This window comes from Oryctolagus cuniculus, chromosome 14 (genome assembly GCF_051225735.1).
Source record: "Oryctolagus cuniculus isolate XC-2025 breed Fujian yellow rabbit chromosome 14, ASM5122573v1, whole genome shotgun sequence".
In the NCBI taxonomy this organism is placed as follows: domain Eukaryota; kingdom Metazoa; phylum Chordata; class Mammalia; order Lagomorpha; family Leporidae; genus Oryctolagus; species Oryctolagus cuniculus.
Window position 1 is genome coordinate 94,309,599 of NC_142880.1, and position 21,954 is coordinate 94,331,552.

Here is a 21,954-nt window from a genome sequence, read left to right on the forward strand (position 1 = left end):
CACATCTTGAGTGTTCTGTGGCCATACGTGGTGAGTGGCTGCCCAGTGGGCGGCAGATGTGCGGCGTCTTCATTGCCAAGTGTGCTGCTGTGTGCAATGTCAAGAAGGCGCAGGCCTCTCCTGAGGAGGCCGCAGTCTGGGCATGGGGGCAGTTGAAGGCTGACCACCTCGTCAGTCCCAGTGGGTGTGTGCAAGGGGCTAGGGGTGCACAGAGGCCAAGGGGCCCTTCAGGTGCAAGTCAGAGCAAGGTAAAGGCAGAGCATGGGGGGCCGGCGCTGTGGCGCAGCGAGTTAAAGCCGCGGCCTACAGCACCGGCATCCCATATGGGTACCGGTTCAAGTCCCACCTGCTCCATTTCCAATCCAGCTCTCTGCTATGGCCTGGGAAAGCAGTGGAAGATGGTCCAAATGCTTGGGCCCCTGCATCAGCGTGGGAGACCTGGAAGAAGCTCCTGGCTCCTGGCTTCAGATCGGCGCAGCTCTGGTCATTGAGGTCATTTGGGGAGTGAACCAGCGGATGGAAGACCTCTCTTTCTCTGTAGCTCTAACTTTCTGTCTTAAATAAATAAAATAAATCTTAAAAAAAAAAAAAAAAAAGAGCATGGGTAATCACGGATTGGCCCTTAGCAGGACCTTAGCAGGGGGCAGGCGATTAGCCTGAGGGGTTAAATGCCCTCACCCCCGACCCGGGATTGCTGAGTTCGGTAGCAGCTCCTGACTCCAGCTTCTCAGCAGGAGACCAAAGTGAGTGTGTTTGCTCGCCCATGCTCCCCTCTTCTGTTCCGCACACACTGTGTCTGACGGAAAAGAGCAATGCCGTTCCTGTCCCGTGGGAGACTGACGTCTCTCGAGGTATGCCACAGTAACTGTGTGTGCGTATCGGGCAGTCACATAGAAGTAGCTCAACTTGCATTTGACAGGTACAGACAGCGCCAGGTGGTGTGGGCGCTGTCTCAGCCCACCTGTGCTGCTGTAACAAAATGTAAAGAAATCTACTCCCTCGCAGTTGTAGACTGGAAAGCCCCGCTCTGAGGGTCGGTGTGTGGTGCTTCCAGCATAGCCCGTTGCGATGTGTCCTCCAGAGGGGAGGAACGTGGGGACCATGCAGTGAGAGGAGTGGGAGGGTGAACGGGCCTGAGCCGTCCCCTCCAGCCTCGGTGCGTCACTGATCCGTTCACGTGACCAAAGGCCACCAGTGTGGACCAAGCTCCAAGGTGAAATCCGGAGGGGGCACAGGCCATGGCAGGTGTGGTGTTGTCATGGAAACACAGGTCTCCAAGGGCAGGTTGTCTTCCGCAGCTGAAGCATCCCTGGGACATTCCAGTCTTAGAACAGGTTCCGTCCACAGACTCCTGCTCCCTGCCGCACATGGACAGCACCTGATGCCAGTTATTTTCTTGCCAGGGTGAGAAGGTATCGGCCCACCTGACACCCAGGAGTTTCAGCTTCCCACGAGCGTTCCGTTGCCACTTGCCTCCCAAGGCTGTGACTCAGTTCCTGGAGTTTGTGCGGCCATGTCACATCCGTGCCTGCCTGTCCTACAGCACCTGGCGGGATCCTTCCCCACTGCAGACACTGGACGTGTGAATGCGTGCACACCTTGTAACACAGTCGGGGCCCCGACTTCCCCAGCTCAGCTGGGCTGTGGTGTCGCCTTTGTTCTCCTAACCCCATTCCCAGGACTCTGGCTGATAGAGCAACAGACAGATGTCTTCCAGATGCCCCGAGAAGCTCTCGAAGTCACCCCGTGGGCCATGCTCCTTGGATTTCCCGGGGCCTGTGTGCAGAGGGGGTGGAGAAGGAGAGCAGTGAGGTGTCATGCGGCATGATTTCCGGGGGTGGGGGGTGGGTCAGTGGATGGAAGGAGGAAGGTGAAGATGGCATGGGTAAGGGACTCGCAATCTGCTCCCCAACGTGAGAGCACCCCTCATCCAGCTCCCAGACCCACCCGTGCTGATCTCACGGAAGGTGACGGCTGTCACGCGCATCGGCCCCGATGAGAAGGCTCTCCCAGCCATCCGCAGTGGCCATTTTTCACAGCCTCTGGGGCTGCACCAGCTGCCACCATATGTTTGCTGGAGATGAAACAGCCCGCGGAGCTCTGTGCTGAGTGCGTGTTGGCAGCCACGCCGCCTTTAAATTGATATTGATGTCAAGGCTGCTTTGTGTAGCCTTCCTGAAGGTTTTCACAACAACAGACCAAGGCAAGCTTCGTGGCACCTGAACCTGAATCAGGCTCGCGTTTTTTCTGATGCGTATTTAATTTGGTCTTGGCAGCGTCTCTGTTTTTCTTGGGTTTTACATCATTTATGAGGTTGCATGGATACACGCTAACAAAACATCATCTGTAATCAAACGAGACTCACAGAAGAAAGAAATGCATGCCAATTCCGACTAATCTTAGCCTTTATGGGAATAGCTATTCGCTATGAATGATTAGCCAAACATCTGTGTCAACACTTCCTGAGCTGCAGATAGAGATGTTGTTAATCAGCACATTTACAATGAAATTTCTAGCTCCGTAGAGGGAAAAACACTCAGCCACAAACAAATCTGTTAGCTAAGCTTTTGTGAGTGAAACCCACTCTCCTAATTAATTGTAGTCATTGAAGACAGGGCTGTTTGCAGTGTGTGTGTGTGTGTGCGCGCGCGTGTTAGACTAGAAGTTTGCTCTGTCTTACATTACACTTTGTAATGACATGACCTCCAGTCACTTCTGTATCAAACTAGGGGGTCATCATGGGAAGGAAATTGTTCTCCTCCGGCACATGGAGGCGTGCGGCCTCCTCTGACCCTCTGGCCCAGGCGTCAGCCTGCATCTGTCGAGCTGAGAAGAGACACCTGTACTCTTCAAGGGCGTTTGACGGGGCTGAGGTTGATAGAACATTTCCTAACTGAATGCATTGGAAAGCGTTTTGTACAAAGTCCGCATCTGCGCCTCACTGTTCTACACCTCCGGGACAGTGTCCAGAGGCGTCACCTGCTGCGCGGGCTGCTCTTTCTGGCGACCTCCTTTATTCAGCGTGACCTTGACCTAGCCCCCGGCTGCACCATGCCTGTTGAATGACAGCGACAAGAGACCTGCACACAGTGCTGAGCTGTGAGTGGTGAGCGGCCCGGGGCCTGTTCCTCACGGGGGCGAGGCTGAGGGTGCCGGGCTCTGTGTCTCAGGACTGGAGTGGGGCGCTTCAGTGACTGGTGAAGAAAGCAAGCAGCCACCCTGTGTTTTATCAGCTGCGGCGTCTGCGGGCTGCAGGGCTTTGCGAAGCCCTCCCAGGGGGCCAGCAGGAAACCTTTGAGTCAGCAGATCCACCAAACTCCTTGAGTTTAATGAAATGAAGTTTTACATGAAGTGAGTTTTTCTTCCTGCATGTCTGTCCCTGTGGAAGTCGGCTCCTTCTTTAAGACCCAGAACCACGCGATAGAGGAGCGAGGGCTGGAAACAGAGAGCCCAGGCTCTCCGGGCCTTGGATTCCTGCGGATTCTCTGAATCAGTCACGTCAATGGGATGGAATCCGGTTTCAGATTTGATCTCAGCTCTGGGCGAGCAGCTTTGCCTGTGTTTCCTGAAGTCTGCCTTATTGCTTTGTAAAGGCTCACCCGCAGGCAGCTGAGAGAGACAGCAGCCACAGGTCCCGGGGGAGAAGCCGCGTCAGTCCTCTCCGAACATCTTGGCGCTGCAGAGAAGACCCAGCCGTGGTGATGTCGCCAGCCTCCCCCGGGTTTGCGATCCACCCCGCCTCCTCGCCGTCCTAGGGATGTCAGCCTGGCCTTCTGGGTGTCCTCAGTTATGTCCACCTAAAAGCCGCAGGTTATTCCGTTTTTGGCAAATGTAACCAAGCACATGACTGATTGGCTTTCCTGGGAAACTGAAGCTGACAAGAGACACGAGTGGTTTTCATTTTATGTCAAGGCTGGCCAGTCTGGAGGCCAGGAGACACAGGGGCTCCCGGCCGAGGGTCCTCAGCCCTGCCTCCTACCTCAGAGTTCACGTCCAGCGGAATCGCAGCACAGTGGGGCTCTGTGAAAACAGATTCACGCGCGGTTGGTGCCCCGTCCACAGGTGCCCTTCCTGGAACTGCAGTCGCCTGTGATCGATGTGGCCCAAAAATGCTGCATAGAAAATTCCAGAAAAAAATTCATGTTTTAAATTGTGTGATCTGCATAACGTGATGCAGTCTTTTTTTTTTTTTTTTTTTTTTTTTTTTTTTTTTTTTTTACAGGCAGAGTGGACAGTGAGAGAGAGAGAGAGACAGAGAGAAAGGTCTTCCTTTGCCGTTGGTTCACCCTCCAATGGCCGCTGTGGCCGGCGCACCGTGCTGATCCGATGGCAGGAGCCAGGTGCTTCTCCTCGTCTCTCATGGGGTGCAGGGCCCAAGCACTTGGGCCATCCTCCACTGCACTCCCGGGCCACAGCAGAGAGCTGGCCTGGAAGAGGGGCAACCAGGACAGAATCCGGCGCCCTGACCAGGACTAGAACCCAGGGTGCTGTTGCCACAGGCGAAGGATTAGCCTATTGAGCTGCGGCGCCAGCCATGATGAAATCTTGCCACATCCTGCTCTGTCCTGCCTGGAAAATGAGGCTGCCCTTTGTCCGGTGGATCCGTGCTGCACAAGCCCTGCACCTGTTAATGGCTTAGTAGTCGTCCCGGTTATCAGATCCACCGTCTCAGTGCCGCACTCTTTACGTCACCTGATCCTACATAGTAGCGGCCCCCAAGCCCAGGAGTAGTGACACTGGCAGGTAAGATGTGGCAACCAAGCTGTCCAGGGCTTCCTTTGAGTGAGAAGGCGAAAGCTGTTGATTTTTCCCCTTTAGCGAAAGATGGGAACCCGGGGGGTGAATGTTGGCCCAGCAGACACGGTGCCTGCGTCCCACTTTGGAAAGTACCCAAGTTCGAGTCCCAGCCCCGGCTCCTGACTCCAGCTTCCTGCTAATCCCTGGGAGACAGTGGTGAGGGCTTGAGTAACTGGGTCCTGCTACCCAACCGGGAGACCTGGACGGCATCCTGACTCCTGGCTTTGGCCTGGCCCATCCCAGCCACTGTACACATTCTAGGAGTGACCTGGCAAGTGGGAGCTATCTATCAATCTGCCTTGTCTCTCTGTCTTGGCCTCTCAAGTAAATCAATTCATTTTAAAGAAATTTAAGAAAAGAATTTTATGCTGAGGTTGCTAAGCTCTACGAGAAGAACAAACCTTCTATTCACTCACCAGATGGCTGCAACAGCCAGGGCTGGGCCCAAGCGCTTGGGCCGTCTTCCGCTGCTTTCCCAGGTGCATTAGCAGAGTGCTGGATCGGAAGTGGAGCAGCCGGACTTGAACTGAGCCCATATGGGATGCCAGTGTTGCAGGCAGTGGTTTACCCACTACAATGCCAGCCTCAGTTTCCAGCTTTCTATGCCAGTTAATTTGAATTGTTCAGAAATGATCATAATTTGTCCTTATCCATCTGATCCATCCACTTGTGATTGAGCCACTTTTGAGTTTGTGTCCTTAGAGCGGCTGAAGCCAGTGTATTGAATTAACCAGCTGTCACTCTAGCTTCAATACTCAGTTTGGTTTTGATAGAAAGAAATATAAGAAAATATGAACGTTTACAGGCTTTGCGTGGACATTTGAATTGCATCTTTTTCTTGGAACGTTGTTTTCAGCTTTGTCTCAGATGAACGGGCTTTCAGTACCGCCACACGGATGTCCCGGCTGTGCGAAGGGTCACGGGGGGACCGCTGGGATGAGCTGCGGAGCTGGTGAGACTTCTCAGCTCTGCATCGCAGGTCATTCTGTGCATCTGTGGGGCAGAGGAGCGTGGCAGGAGGGGAAAGATCAGAGCAAAATGAGGCCGGGGTGACGAGCCTGGGAGACGTGAGCTCAGCGGACGGAAGCGACACAAGCACGCAGCTCGCTGAGCCTCCGGGAGCCATGCAGTGGGAGAGGGAGCTGCTCCACATGTGCCACCAGGAGAAAGCTGGTCAAGATGACGCCTCCACGGCTCACTCATCCCCCTCGGAAATAGCCGGCTGTTTGCAGACACACTGATCTGACCAACCGCTCCTTCGTGTGAGCCACTCTTCTAGAAAGGAAACATGACTCACTTCCTCTGGCGAGAGTGGTCCATCCCTGCTCTGGGCTCCTGGCTTCTCCAGGGGCGTGGCCCGCTTTCTCGTGAGCTTAGCTCTTGCCTCTTCCTCCCTGCCTCCTCTCTCCTCTTCCGAGGACAAAACCTCCTCACCTGCTCCCACACTCCGCCTGGCTAACCGTGCGTCCACCTGTTCACCCTCCCTCTCCCCGCTGTGTCTCCACCGGCCTGCCTCTCCCACCCCAGCCAGGACTCCCCTGTCCCAGCTGCTCAGGGCCAGCTTGAAGCTGGGGAGGTGAGGTCACTGTGGCCTCAGGCTGGTACCAGTGGTCTAGCCTCAGCCCCGCTTTCCGGGCACGACTCTCCTCCTAGAAGTGTGACGCACCCTGGGACAGCCACAACAGGAGCCACCCAGCACCCACATCCAGCTGCCTCTGTGCAGGTGCCACAGCCCAGCTCAGTGGAGAGGGGCCGCTGTCGTGAGGTCTGTGGCCATGGCATGGCTGTGGGAGGTCCCCACGGCACCTCCTGCTGGCCACTACTTACACACCTCACTTGGAATTTGAGGGGTGTCAAAGACATGCCAGAAGGGAGCTGGGTTAGGTAATAGGGAGGGAGCGAGGCGAGGCCACACCCAGGCCCTTTGTCCTCCTAGGTCACCAGCAGTCATCATTGGCTGAGGTCTCTGTAGGGGCCAGGCCAGCGTTGGCCTGGACACAGACCACACAATCACAGGATGTTAGAACACACAGTGACTTAAAAAAAAACCCTTATTAATAGAAAGAGAACAGATTTCATGTATTTTGTAGATTCAATTCTAAGAAGATAACAAGACTCAAGTGGTTTGTCCATGCGCCCAGGCACAGAGACATAGGAGTCTCCAATGCATAAAATAGGCTTCGTCTGAGTGTCTCTCATAATATCATATATATTTAATATCTGACACAGTATTCTATTTATATATACATTCCTATATCGGTAAATGTGAGGAAGGGTGCTAGCTGATGTTTTAATACTTGTGAGAGAGGCCGTGGGGCTGTGTAGCCCTTGGAAGCTTCGCACCCAGCCTTGCTAGGGAGAAAACAGGGCCGTGCACCCCTGGGCTCCACAGCTCAGCACCGAGAACCAGGGGGTCCCGCAGCGCTCCTGGCCCAACTCCTCCTGCTCTGCCTCCCCTCGCCCAGCTCAGAAACTGTCCCATCCTCTTATGAGCCGATCCCACGCGCTCTAGATTAACCGGGGATGGAAACCTGATCCGTGCCAGGAAACCGCCTCTTCCCGGGGCCGGGGAGGAGAACTCCCTGATGACAGACACGGAGCTGCAGAAGCCGGGGGCGTTGTGCTGTGTGTCCTGCCTTTGGGGGAGACCGTGGTCCAGTGCGGGCAGCAGAGCCGGGGCCCTGAGGCTGAGGATGCCCGCGACATCGGTGTCCTGGGAGTCGGGGGCCCAGGGCTTCCGCAGCACCTCTTCCCACCGCCAGGCCTGGTTGTTGGAGTCCCACTGCCTTCTCCCAGCCACTGAACTAACGGCTCTGAGGCTCACTGAGCTCAGGTGGGGGGCCCTCGCCCCCGAAGGAGCCCCCCGCGGGTCTTCTCAGAGAAGACCATCCCTGTGCCTTCTCCTGGACCAGGCTGTCATCAGCCACTTTGTTTCTGGCATAAAAATGACAGAGCTCAGGAATGTGGTGGGGGAAGGAGAAGACGCACTTTGTCCAAGGGAAGCCAGCGCTGAGCAGTTAGAGCGGTAAAAACGTGCCTTGCTCCGAGAAACTGGCATGGCAGAGGAGAGAGTTCCCAGTGTGGAAGCTGGCTGGGGCCGACTACAACAGGAGAAGTGGGGCTTCCTGTCCAGGGTGCGGGGTGCGTGTCAGCACACGGGAGCCTCCCACGCGGGAGGCGCAGCTGCACTGGCACACAGGCCGGGGTGGGTGCACAGCGCGGTGATGAAGTGCGGATGGCCAGGGCTGGGCAGTGCACACTCGGCAGGATTCTTGCTGAAGCCCGACGAGGCTACAGGTCCAGAATCAGGGCTGTTTGGGAAGGATCTCGAAGGAGGCTGCATGCGGTTTGGTCAGGGAGAGACTCTTGGCCAGCTGAGAGTGTCTTTCAAGTCGGAAAGTAAGGAAACGCGAAGGAAGCACGCAGAGCCGACCGGGGCTGCCCACGAGGACTATTCAGCAATAGTCAAGGACAGCGACTGATCATCGCAGACTCGTCTGTGGGTCAGGACAGCAGTGACAGAACAAGGGAAGGCCTGCGGCCGCCAGGGCAGAGGCTGCAGAGCAGGCGGGCCCCAGCCTACACCGTGGCTCCGAGGACGTTCACACAGGAGCCACCAGCGAGTTCCGGCCGCTCAGGGGCGGGCCTTCGATGCTGGCCAGCACACTGGGCCGTGGCAGGTGCCCGCCCACTACCGAATGGAGAGACTGGACAACACCTGCTTCAGGTAGCAAAATCCACGTCGGCAGCGAGGGCACAGCACGCCCTGCACCCGGAGACGTGATGCACGGCGCACAGTCCCAGGGGCACGGGCGACATGACACAGGCTCGGGCACGGGCGACATGACACAGGCTCGGGCATGGGCGACATGACACAGGCTTGGGCACGGGCGACATGACACAGGCTCGGGCACGGGCGACATGACACAGGCTCGGGCATGGGCGACATGACACAGGCTTGGGCACGGGCGACATGACACAGGCTTGGGCATGGGCGACATGACACAGGCTTGGGCACGGGCGACATGACACAGGCTCCCCGAGGGCTGCTGCTCTCCCAGCGGGAGGCCAGGACAGTGGCAGGAGAGGAAAGTGAGGGAGCAAACGGTGACCATCTGGCGACTGAAGGGAGGCCGTGACTCTGCGGGGCGTCTTTACCGCGACGGAAGTACGGGAAGGGGCCTGCACGGATCAGTCGCCCGCTCGTGAGCACGGTGGGCCAGGGACAAGTACTGTGCTCAGTGGACAGCTGTAGTGTAAACGTCGGTTTCTGGAAGAGACGGGGTTGTGCATTCTCAAGAAGTGTGGAAAATGTGTGTGTGTATATACACACGTATGTATACACAGCAACATAGGATATACACACTTAAATATATGTACACACATATATACATGTATTAAGTTAGGTATATACAGACTCTTAAATACATGTATACACATATCTACAGACTTACATATGCACACCCACACTTACATATACACACAGTAACATAGGTTATACACAATACATGTACACACTGATATACACATAGTAACATAGGCATATACAGACACATACACATTTACACACATATATACTCAGACTTAACATATACACAATGTGCAAATCCTTACACACATATTTACACACATATACACTTACATCCATATTCACATTTGTACGGACATTTAAATATACATACATATATGCACACCCACTTATATATACAAACACTTGTGTACACACACACATATACACGTTTACATGTATGTATGCAAACATGCACACACATATACACGGATACATTTATTTATACACACATAGACATCTGTATCCACAGTCCACTTACATATGCACGCTTACATGTATGTACACACGTGCACTTGCATATACGTACATGCATATAAGCAGAAGTTCCCCTCAGCCATGGGTTCCCTCTCGCTTCCCAGTATTTCAGTCGCCTGCACTCAACTTCGCTCTGAACGCACCAATATTTTTCTTGACTGTTTGAAGACAGATGGCATCCATGTAACTTTTATTACATCATCGTCTTATAATTGCTGTATTTTATTATTAGTTGTTGTGTTCAACTTCTTACTGCAGCTAATTTATTAATTACGCTGTATTGTTGGTATGAATACTTTGAAAAAGGCATAGTAAGAGTACATGCAGGGTCAGTCCTGTCGATGTGTGCTCCAGGCCGGTTCTGGTGGGCTCAGAACACCCCTCATGGATGGGGGTAGGGCTACTGCTATGTGAGGTACGGCTGCACAGGTGTATAGCTCATATTGTAAAACACACACACACAGCAGGTGACGCAGTTAGTTTTTGCCTATGGAAAAAAATACACGGGCAAAAACTTAACAATGGTTGATTCTGAGTTACAGGCACACAGGTGTCCTGTTCTATTTTTGCGATTCTCTACCATCACGATGATTTAAACACGACGGCAGAAGTGGTGAGACTTACTGCAAGAACACACACAGCTCACCTTCGCGAGTCCCAGGTCCTCGGGCCTGGCCCGGCTGTGTCCTCCAGTGAACAGCGAGCGAGGCCTGAGGCTGCACAGCTCCCTGCCTTCCTGGGCTGTGGTCACTCGGTTACTCTCCCTCCCAGGCTGCTCCTTTCCGTTCACCTCCAGGGAGCAGAGGGTGACAAGAGCCCTGCCGTGGGCCAACAAGAAGGCGTGGCTCTCACGCAACAGCAGAGAAGCAAAGACGTGGAGATTTTATTTGATCTGGAGAAGGGTCCCTTAAGTGTTCAGGATGCAGAGATATTTTAAATACCACGGGCCTTCCGGGGTGACACTGCGCAGGGCCAGCTGACCTCAGCACTGCACCCCGCGGCTTCAGGGCTCCTCATCTTGAAGTCCACAGCCACAGGGTCAGGACAGCAGGCACTGGGAATTCCCAGGGCCCCTCCTGACCGCCCAGCCACTGCTTCTCCTCCATTGCCCAGCTTCTTCCTTGTGACACCTGAGTCGGCGCACAGCGGGGCTAAGGGGACCACAGCTGGCTCCCAGGCTGGACCCCCAGCCTCGGCATCACCCGGGGCGCTAGCAGATCCACAGATGTGGTCACAGCTCTGAGTGTTCCGGCTCCGGCTCCAGTCCCGGTTTGAGGGCTCACTTGCAGTTTGTGTTTCTACTGGGGAGTAGCGCACGAGGAGAGAGGGTTTACCCCAGCCAGCCCTTCGCTCAGCTGACCCTGCACATCACATACAGCTATCGCGGAGAATCGGATGGAAAGTCTCTTCTTCCATCTCTCTTTTTCCTCTTGTTTGCGATTTGTCTAATTCAGGGCTACTGTCAGTGATTTGCTGAGCAGGCACTCAGCCATTCGTTGATCTAGTGGCAAATGCGGACTCCCTGAGCACGTGGCAGGAGACAGCTCGTGTGGCGCGAGCGTCCCGGATCGCTGTCTCCCATGGTTTGGTGGGGACCCCTAGCTCAGAGCTGAGGCCACGCCCAGCCCTGTGGGAAGGGGAGTCCCGTGGGTATTTGAAGGAGCACACGAATGTCAACGAGAGCTTTAGGGCCTGGGCTGACCCAGGACGGCCACCTGCTGAGACCCACAAATCGTAGGTCTGCAAGCCACAGGGCGTTTGGACGTAGAGACGAGCTCCATCAGGCCCGTGTTCCAAGCCAGGGGCGCTCTAGAAGCTGTGGGGCCACGGGAGACGCCAGGCTTCGAGTCCATCTTGGCGTGGTGGTTGCGTGGCTGTGATGGGGACCACCATGCCCTCTGGGAGCACAGAGGCTGTGTTCCTCACTGGCAGAGGCGCGAGGCATGGACAAGCCCTGTGCTCAGGCTCAACACAACGCAGTTCACGGCGACTCAGCTGCCGCGGGCGCTGTGCCATCCCCGACGGTTCCCCTGAAAGCAGCTCAGAGGCTGCAGACGGCCAACGGGCTTTCTGCTCTCCTCCCCCTCCCCCTGCCCGGAAACGCGGGAGCATGGCTTAGCAGCGGGGCAGCGAGGATTCTGGGAGCAGGCTCTCCTCCTTCCTTTGGTTCCCTGCCTATGGAAGCCGGGACTGCTTTCCTGTGGGTCCCACCCCTCCCCGAACCTCATGGCTGGGTGGCAAAGACCTTCCCCAGGCCACACTCTCCACCATGGCCTTGAGTGACCTCCTGCTGGGTCTCTGCTGGGCAGTGCACACCGCACCTGCTCATAGGCTGGCTGGTTTTTATTTTTTATTTTTTTAATTTTTTTGACAGGCAGAGTGGACAGTGAGAGAGAGAGACAGAGAGAAAGGTCTTCTTTGCTGTTGGTTCACCCTCCAATGGCCGCGGCAGCCGGCGCACCGCGTTGATCCGAAAGCAGGAGCCAGGTGCTTCTCCTGGTCTTCCATGGGGTGCAGGGCCCAAGCACTTGGGCCATCCTCCACTGCACTCCCGGGCCACAGCAGAGAGCTGGCCTGGAAGAGGGGCAACCGGACAGAATCCGGCGCCCTGACCGGGACTAGAACCCGGTGTGCTGGTGCCGCAAGGCGGAGGATTAGCCTAGTGAGCCGCGGCGCTGGCGGCTGGCTAGTTTTTCTCCTGTTAATCTGTCTTTTGTTACAGAGGTCAAGCCCAGCTCGGGTGTTCTCCCTCTCACACCCAGGATCTCCCCACCTCTTCCCCATATGCCATCCGAGACCCCGAGGGAAACCGCAGACTTTAACCACCAGACCACAGGGTTTCGGGGGTGGTCTGGGACAGCCCCCATGGACTTGAGCTTTGCTCCCATCACCCGCAGGTTCATGCTTCTGAGAATGAACACCTTGCCCAGGAGAGCGGCTGCCCAGCCCCGCCTCGGCCCACCGAGGGTCCCCGGCTGCGGCCCTCCTTCTCCTCCGCCACTGGTCTCCTTGTGCATCGGTGCGTGGACTGGATGACCGATGACGTGAGTTCACCTTCAGACAAAACAAAGCAAAACGGTGCCACGAGGTAGACGGAAGCGGCGCTAACTCCTTGGAAGACCCCAGGGTGTAGGGAGAGCAGACCCGAGCTCTGAGTGGTGCCCTCTGGAGGCAGGCGTCGGAAGCGCATCCTGACCCTGCACCCAGAGCAGGTGCTGCTGTCAGCAAGCTCAGGGACATCTGAGCAGTGTGGGGGCGTTCCTTTCCCCTCTGGCTTCTGTCAATTCTGTGTCTCATTTCACTCCGCAGGGCGAGATGGTGGCCCTGGACTGAGACTTGGCAACAAGGCAAACATCAGACGTGGCTTCCAGGATCCTCTGTGCCTGCCGTCCCCCCACCCACCCCCAACACACACACGTTGCCCTCTCCCCGGGGCAGTGGGCTCCCCACACAGCAGTGCTGTCATTCTTTTCTGCGGCCCCCACTCCTTCTCAGGGCCTGGGGCCAGGGCGCTGCTGGCGAAAGGGCATCTTGCTTTTCCATAGGAAAAGCAGCGTTTATGTGTGGCTTGAGCTAGAACCCCGCTATGAACCAGAACTGTGCCCCCAGGGAGTTCTCTGAGCTTTTGGTCTTTCTGTAGGTGCTCAGCTCCCTCCCCAAAGACAAGGCGGGAAAGGAGGAGGCAGGGCAGAGTGGGCCCTGTGGGGACCGTCTTCAGAGACCCGGCGCCAGGGCCTCAGGACGTGGCCACGGCCCCAGCAGAAACACACTGCTTGTGCGACTTGGAAGTGGACATCTTTGGAAGGCCTCAGAAGGCAGGACTAAGGTCAGGGCCAGTAATTAGAGAGCTGTGAATTTATAAGCCCTGCACACATTGGCAGGAAATGAAATAGCAGTCGCTCCTCGTAAAGCACGATTTTATTTATCATAGTTTATTTTCTTCCTCTGGAAATTTATGCAGTGGCCTCACCGTGGCCCCTTGGCAGGGGCGATGTGAGGGAAGGGGTGCTTCCCAGCAGGAGGGAGGCCTGGAGGGGCCAGCGTGTTGGGTGTGGGGCTGGAGTCCTCGCCTGTGGGGAAAGCCTTAGCAGGGGGTGTTATCTGATAACCCGCAAGGGGGCTCCAGGAGGTCTGGGCAAAGCCCCCCTCCCCCACCTCTCGTTGCTAAATCAGGAAGTGACCTAGGAACAATACGTTCACAAAAGAACCCACAAGGAAACAGAGCACAGGGCTGGGGGCAGGGGACTCTTGAGCCTGGCTGGGGTCTCTGTACAGAGGTTGGGGCGCCAGTTCTGTCCCGGTTGCCCCTCTTCCAGGCCAGCTCTCTGCTGTGGCCAGGGAGTGCAGTGGAGGATGGCCCAGGTGCTTGGGCCCTGCACCCCATGGGAGACCAGGTGAAGCACCTGGCTCCTGGCTTCGGATCGGCACAGTGCGCCGGCCATAGTGGCCATTTTGGGGGTGAACCAATGGAAGGAAGACCTTTGTCTCTCTCTCACTGTCTAACTCTGCCTGTCAAAAAATAAAATAAATTAAATTAAAAATAAACTGTGTTATGCTCACGGGGAGTGGACACCCTCGCACAGTGCCGCTTCGTATTTTTTCATTTACAGACGGTTCCGCGATTCCTCTTCTTTTGCTGCTGTGAACAGACGTCCTCTGGGACGCTTGCTTCAGAACAGGGATTTCAAGACAGCGCTGACCACGAGACACCAACAGAAGGCAGCCATGTCAGTGACAAGGGGTCCCCAGCCTCACGACCTCTTCTGAGGCTTCAGAGTCTTAGGTAGGAAAAGTGAACCCTACCCGACAGGGACCCCGATATCACCAGGAGCCCCGGGGCCCCGATCTGTCCCTGGAGGGGTGCTGATAGCAGAGGGACAGCGAGGCACCTCGGCCAGAACCCCGCCTCCGAGCCGCTTCCCGGGTGGATGCCCCCCACCTTTGTTCCCTTCCCTCTGGGCAGTGCGTGGCCAGCTCTCCTCAACAGGCTGGGCTGGCGTCCCCGGTGCTGTCCAGACTGAAGGGGCTGCCAGACGTCAGGGCCAGGGGAGGGGCAGGCGGCCGTTGTCACAGCTTCCGAGGTCACTGTGGCCAACGCGGGCGTGACCAGCGCCTCCTATTCCTGCAGTTTCCCCTCTTTCTCTGTCGTGTAAGCAGCGCTCTGACTCACTCAAACGCTTACTCCTGGTGTAGGGTGAGACCACAGGGAACACTCATTTAGGGAGCCCGTGATTCACACTCGTAACCTCCAGAGTGTGTTTGCTGACGATGCCAAACCCATCTTTGGGTGCAGCGTGGTGGCTGTCACACCATTCGCTGCTCCTTTCGTCACTTTGTGTCACGACAACGGTCAGTCCTAAGTGCAACTCTTCAACGTCCGTGGCAGGGGCTGGTGTCTAGCCTAGCCATCAAGATGCACTTAGGATACCCGCATTCCACATCCCAGTGCCTGGGTTCCACACCCGGCTTCAGCCCGGGCCTCTAACTTCCTGGGGGGCAAAGAGGATGACTCACGTGACTGGGCTCCTGATAATCACGTGGGAAATCTGGGTTGTGTTTCCAGTTCTTGGCTTCAGCCTTGATGCAGCCCTGTCTGGTGTGGGTGTTTGGGGAGAGGACCAGCAGATGGGAGAACCTCTCTCTCTCTCTCTCTCTCTCTGTAAGAGACTTTATGTTCCATATAAATAAATACATAAAATGAAAATGTTTGCAGTAGGCACCCGCACCCTGACCCTGCTCTCTCCACGCCCTTGGGGAAGCCAGGTGGCCCCCGTGGTCTGCAGGGTGTGCTCAGGACAGCAGTGTTCAGCAGGCAAGCATGCGTGTGCAAGCTGTGGATGTAAGATTCATAGTGCAGTTACACCTGTCGCTATACAGTGCCCAGTCGCGGCTGTCTGTAACCAAGCGAGTGTCCTTAGAACACCCGCACAGTGCCCCAGTCCCGGCCCCTCCTGCCCCTTTGGAGAGGAGCCCACTTGGCCTCTGCAAGGCCTCAAGTCCTCTATCCTGTCTGCCTTCCCCTGCTGCCCACGGCCTCCCTCCTTGATGTGGGGGCATGGCTGCTGTCCTGCCTGCCCTCCCAGGGAGGCACTCTGGGGTCCGCAGGCTGTGTGAGGCCTTTCTCACCCCTTCCTTCTGTTCCTCTGTCCCACTTCCCTCTCTGACCTCTTCCTGAGGACAGGCCCTTCCTCTGCAGGTGCGTGGTTGAGGGCCTCTTTGGCAGTGGTCTTATTGGAAGTGGCAACACAAAGCATCACAGGGCGGCCAGCGCCACAGCTCACTAGGCTAATCCTCCGCCTGTGGCAACAGCACCCCGGGTTCTAGTCCCGGTCGGGGCGCCGGATTCTGTCCCGGTTGTCCCTCTTCCAGGCCAGCTCTCTGCTGTGGTCAGGGAGTGCAGTGGAGGATGGCCCAAGTGCTTGGGCCCTGCACCCCATTGGAGACCAGGAGAAGCACCTGGCTCCTGCCTTCCAATGATCAGCGCAATGCGCCGGCCGCAGCGGCCATTGGGGGGTGAACCAACGGCAAAGGAAGACCTTTCTCTCTGTCTCTCTCTCTCACTGTCCATTCTGCCTGTCAAAAAAAACAAAAAAGCATCACAGGGCAAGAGACAGTGCAGAGTGTGTCTGGTCTCTCTCCCTCTTCTTTTTGGGAAATTTTATTCATCAGAAAGTTTCATCAGAAAGGTAGAGTGACTGACAGAGAAAGAGACAGGCACAGAGAGATCTTCCCTCTGTTGGTTCCCTCCCCCAGATGCCCACAGCAGCTGGGACTATGGGACTAGGCTAGGTCGAAACAGGAACCAAGAATTCCATCTGTGTCTCCCAGGTAGGTGGCAGGGATGCAGGGACTGGAGCCCCCGTCCGCTGCTTCCCGAGATGTGCATTGGCAGGAGCCTGGGCCAGAAGTGGAGCGGAAGACCCAAACCTGCACACGCTGGTATGGGTTTTCTTGTCTCACATTCTGTATCAAACGCCCACCCTACTCGCTCCCTCTTCCTATAAGGTCACCAGGATTCAATCAGGGGGCCGCACCCTGGTGTCCTTATTCAATCCTAATCACCCCAAACCTCTTACACCATACCTGCAAGTCTGTATTTCCTCTGTACCTCGGAGCAACAGTGTTGCAATTCTACACCTGAAACCTTGGAGGACTGAGCTGTGTAACAGCCTTGGCAGTGCTGTGCACACAGCTGTGTGTGTTGTAGTGCTGCATTCCCTGACCCAGGAAGCCGGCCAGCACCAGTGTGCTCGTCGTGTGCCGTGGCCATCCGTCCACCTGACTCTCTGTGGGGATAGCACCGTGGGCGGCTTGTCTGTCTCCTGTAAGATGCGTCGTCGTAAGGATGGGCGCTCAGGCTGTGTCTGCACATACATCGTCACTTCGCTGCTGGCCCTGACTTGACAAGTCCGATCAAAGTTTTGAAAAAGGCAGCTGAGAACATCAAAAGGCCTGAAACACCCGTTCCGTGGTGTAGGCTCCATCAGCTTCTCTGGGGAGGGCCCGAGACTGTGGGCATTTCATCCTATGGGACTTGAAGGAAAGATGTCTCTGGACAGCCCGTGTCCTCCGGCTCCCCTCTCCTCTCCACTGATGCGATGTTTCCCGGGAGTCCTGCCGTGGACAAGGCCCCCGCCAGCAGATGAGGTGTCCACATCTGTGTCTTTTAGGATCCGCAGCAGCACAAGAAAACTTCATGCCTTCTGTGCTTTCTGTTTGTGTATACGGCGCTGGCTTATTTTGCTTTTAGGTGTGGGACGTCCCTGTCCAAAAGAGAGCCCTGTTTCATGATCATAGATTGTTTATGTTTTACAGGATTTCAATGCCTCAAGTTCACTCCAGTTCTCAAACACGCTGTCCTCTTGGTCCACAGTGAGGCGCACGGTCTCCGGCTGGAGGTGAGTCCAGTAGCTTTCCTTTGAGAGACATTTGCAGGAGGACACAGACTAGGGAGCAGAAATCGCATCTTCCTAAGGTCAGTGTCCCAGGTCTGCATGCTTTGCATGCTGGATGGCCAACTGGACTTTTGTATTCTACGAAGGATTAAATAGACTATTATAATCTTAAGATATTTCTAAGAGGCTTATAGAAACACAATACACACAAGTGCATTCATAACTGTGATTCCTCTTTGGCAAAGAATTAGATTTTTGTTAAAAACACATAGTTAATCCAGAGACATTACAAATAATTTATAATGCCTGAATAAGGAATGGCATATTTTCCAGAATTTTGTTACACTGAACTTAATCTATCATTACAGGAATGCCTGTGGAATTTGGTGAAATGATTTTCAAAGAAAAGCAAAAACTAATTTTTGGCTTCAAACTTCTGCTTATTGAGTAATTTAAACCTTGGTGGCCTTAACTTCCAATGATTTCAGCCATATTAAACAAAATAAAGTTGATTTGCTAACAGTATTAAGTTTTATGGATACAATTATCCACCCATCCACCCATTTATCCTTCCCTCCCTCCCCCCTCCCTCCCTCCCCCTTCTTCCCTCCCTGTCTTTATTTTCTCACATTAGTGAATTAGGTTTTCCTCCTCTTGGGGAACGATGTAGAGAATTATTAATTTGAGATGTAGTTCGTATTCTTACCTTCTTTCCTTCTCAGTCAAGAATTAATTTATTTCGCAAAACTTGAGAGAAATGTAGGATTAGAAGCATGCAAGGAGCTTCCGTCTAAAGCCAGCCCGCGCTTCTGGACAGAGCCTCTGGGACTGTGAGGAAAACGTGTCTGAGCCGATGGACCAAGCAGTTCTTTGCAGCGTCTCACTCTTGGAGCGGGCACGAAGTCCGGCAGGCAGGTGCAGTCCCGCCAGGAGCCACTAGTGGCTGCTCACTGCACCCAGGAAGTTAAGGACCAACCGCCATCTTTGGGGCTTGCACCAGGGTGGGAAGAGCAGCTGAGGCTCCTGGTGAGGTTGGCTTTGCTATGGAGGCACCTGTTCCTGCCCATGGGGAGGGCGCATGAGGAAGCACACACAGCCAGACCCCATTAGTCACGGCTGAAATCTGAATGGAGATTACTAGCACAACACATTAACTGCTTGACAAAGCTATGCTGTCAACGTTATACCCACGCCATAACACTCAGATAAAGCAATTTAATTTCCCAAGCAAGAAGAAAGAATCAGTCCATGGGCTAAGACCAATGCGAAACACACAGTTTTGTCCTAACATTGGTGGTTAATGTTAGGTCTCGTAAGATCTAAAATCAAAGGGGTCACACGTTTCCAAGCTTCACTGGGCAAGTGTTTCCCTGAAGTAATCCAAGAGGAAGAGTAATTTTTTTTTTTTTTGACAGGCAGAATGGACAGTGAGAGAGAGAGACAGAGAGAAAGGTCTTCCTTTGCTGTTGGTTCACCCTCCAATGGCCGCCGTGGCTGGCGCACCGCGCCTATCCAAAGGCAGGAGCCAGGTGCTTCTCCTGGTCTCCCATGCGGGTGCAGGGCCCAAGCACTTGGGCCATCCTCCACTGCACTCCCTGGCCACAGCAGAGAGCTGGCCTGGAAGAGGGGCAACCGGGACAGAATCCGGCACCCCGACTGGGACTAGAACCCGGTGTGCCGGCGCCGCAAGGCGGAGGATTAGCCTAGTGAGCCGCGGCGCCGGCCTTGAACAGCTGAGTCCTTGAGTTTCTTAAGTAAAGAACCATCAGAAACATGTAGAATCAGGAGAGCATTCATCAGCCCATGGTGTTTCCTCATCCTGTGCTTGATGAGAGACTGTGGGACCCTGGTGTGTCACACCACGGGGGGCCACTGGGCCTGACCATGTTTAGTTACTGAAAACTTACAAATAGGACCAGGCCGCTGGGATGGATGTGAGCTCACAGCGTTTCAGATCAAATAGGAGAGGGGCTTTAGCACGCTGTCCAAACCAGCGTTTAGAATAGGACGAAAGAAGCCCAAGCTTGCCTGGAACACACGTCCCCGGGGTTTCTCATTCAGATGCTTCTCCCGGGGTGGGGCCACGTTTCCTTTCTTCCGAAAGTCAAGCCCTGGCATTGGAGGGGCCCCCCCGTTTCCTTCTGAGGCACTCCATTTTCCTCCTAAAAAAGGCTCATTGGCCTCTTGGGGGAGCCCATGAATCGAGTGGATGGAGGGGTGGGGGAGGGCAGTTCTACGTGGTGCTGGCCGCTGAGGGGTTTCAGGTGAAGGCACGTGGCCTTGTGGGGCATTCCCAGGGCTGCCCACACCTGGGGTTGGCCCTGGTTCTGGACCAAAGAGGCTCCCCCAGGCTGACCACCCTCGAGGGCAGAAGCATGCGCATGGGAGCCCTGGGTTGGGCTTCAGGCCTCAGCTCTGCCTCCAGGGCTTGGATGATCTCATCCCAGGTCTCATCCAGGGACTCATACCTCTGTGTCCCGGTTTCCTGGTCTCTCACAGATGCAGAAAAACACCGCACCACCATTCCTTGTGGTTCTTGCCGAAGATAAATGAGAAAGTGTACTCAGCATACCTTATCCAGAGCTGTGTAGCTACAACACACAGTGTGAACAATCGAAGTTATTTCAACAAATGGTGTTGTGACCGTTGGACATCCTAATGGAAAATGGAATCTTCCATCGTCTAAAAGGAGGATCTCGGAGTGTATCACTAACCTGGATTTGTGAGACTTAGCACTAGAAAACTTCTAGAAGAAGACAGGAAGAAATATCGACGACTTTGGGTTAGGCAAAGAAATCTCAGATTTGACACCCAAAGCACAATTCATAAAACTAAAAAAAAAAAAAAATGGTAAATTAGACTTCATCCAAACAGCTCTGCTCTGCTCTGTGAAAGGGGATGTCGTGAGAAAATGTCTGTATACCTGATCATCAAACTGGGAGAACTAGTGTGATGTGATCAAAGTGGGCCCTGAACAAGACGCTGGGGTGGCAGAGTCACACAAAGAAAGAGGCACCACCATCAGTCCAACAGGGAAAAACCAAGTAAAACTGTGACGAGAGACCAACGCCTTCCCATCAGAACTGCTCAGGCGAAACACGGGCAGGACCTGGGGACCCAGCAGCCCCAGACGGCTCAGCAAGGCGGACTCACGGGGAGGCGGTGCACCAGGCTCAGAGGACTGTGCCCAGGACACTGGGCGGTGCCTTGGGAGCAAGGGCTCTTGGACCAGAGTCCATCCCTGCTAGAAAGAACTCAGCGGAAGGAACGGTGTGCCTGGGAAGGGTGACGCCCCCGAGTCTTCCCTGCCACCAGCAGGAGGGGCACCTGAAGGAGCTTAGTCCAGCACCAAGAAATGATGAGGCTGCAGCTGCCTGTGAGATCTGGTGGTGTTGTGTGAACCCTCGCTCCCTGCATCATCAGCACACCAGGGAGTAGCTGGAAGTCAGAAAGAACACTCTTTCCACAATCAAATCACTGGGAGTTCAGAAACCTTCTCCCTGCTCACCACAGCCCCTGGTCAGGAGGACCGCTCCCACGTGCTGCCCACGCCAGTTCCCGTGGCGGACATGGTCGGGACGGACAGTGGCAGGAACACCATGAACTCTGTCTTTTTAATGAAGGAGCAGAGGGGCTGGTGCTCCGGTTAAGCCGCTGCGTGGGACACCGCATCCTACATGGAGCTTCAGTTCTGGTCCTGGCTGCTCCGATTCTGACCCAGCTCCCTGCCAGTGCGCCGGGAAAGGCAGCAGATGGGGGCTTAAGTTTTGCAGTCCAGATGGAGCTCCAGGATCCTGGCTTCAGACTGGCCCAGCTCGGGGCCCAGCCACCTGCCACTTGACGTCCCGGAGCCCTGATCTTATCACTGAGAGAGGAAGGGGATGTAGTGCATCCTGCCCAGGTGCCCTGCAGCACGAGGATCAGATGAGCGGGTGCGATGAAATGCAGACGGGCCTCCAATGGCAAATGTGTGGTTGAATGGAACCAGGATTCAGGAAATGGTGTTGCTTTGTGCTTGAGCACCAAAGGGTCTTTAAATGTTTATTTGTTTTCACTTGGAAGGTTGAGTGACAAGCGAGAGCACTTCCATCTGCTGGTTCACTCCCCAAATGCCCATGACAGAGCCAGGGCTGGGCCAGGCTGAAGCCAGGAACCAGGAGCCCCATCCTGCACCCCAGGATGCGTTGGCGGGAGGCTGGACTGGGGTATTTGTAAGGACACTGAGGGACCTCATGGTGTAGCATGGTGGTTCTCACCCAACATCGTTTCAGAATTCATTGCTGATTCTGGTGAATTTTGTTGTGACGACGTTTGCTGAGACATGCAGAGCAAGGAGACCTCCCTGTCAGACCACGCTAGCGTCTCCACGTCCTTAGAAACCTCGGGGAGGGAGATGTTTCTCAAGTACACGAAACCGAGCAAACACCAGCCCTGCTA

At 55.0% G+C, this 21,954-nt stretch overlaps 1 protein-coding gene across 2 annotated transcripts in view; it reads left to right on the forward strand.

Moving 5' to 3' along the window:
* LOC138845212 (uncharacterized) overlaps positions 1–18,884 on the forward strand; it is a 45,216-nt gene extending 26,332 nt beyond the window's left edge. Inside the window, exons 2-6 of one of the 2 annotated variants that reach the window (XR_016220880.1) lie at positions 12,520–12,666; positions 12,932–13,448; positions 14,233–14,405; positions 17,438–17,520; positions 18,240–18,884. Coding sequence is in view for 1 of the 2 variants with exons in the window: in XM_070056859.2 (XP_069912960.2) it covers positions 12,520–12,666; positions 12,932–12,955 (171 nt within the window). In the remaining variant the exon portion in view is untranslated. Of the gene's footprint in view, positions 1–12,519; positions 12,667–12,931; positions 13,449–14,232; positions 14,406–17,437; positions 17,521–17,885; positions 18,047–18,239 lie in introns of those variants that run through there. The other variant, XM_070056859.2, reaches the window with a different exon arrangement.
* The last annotated feature ends 3,070 nt before the right edge of the window (positions 18,885–21,954 follow it).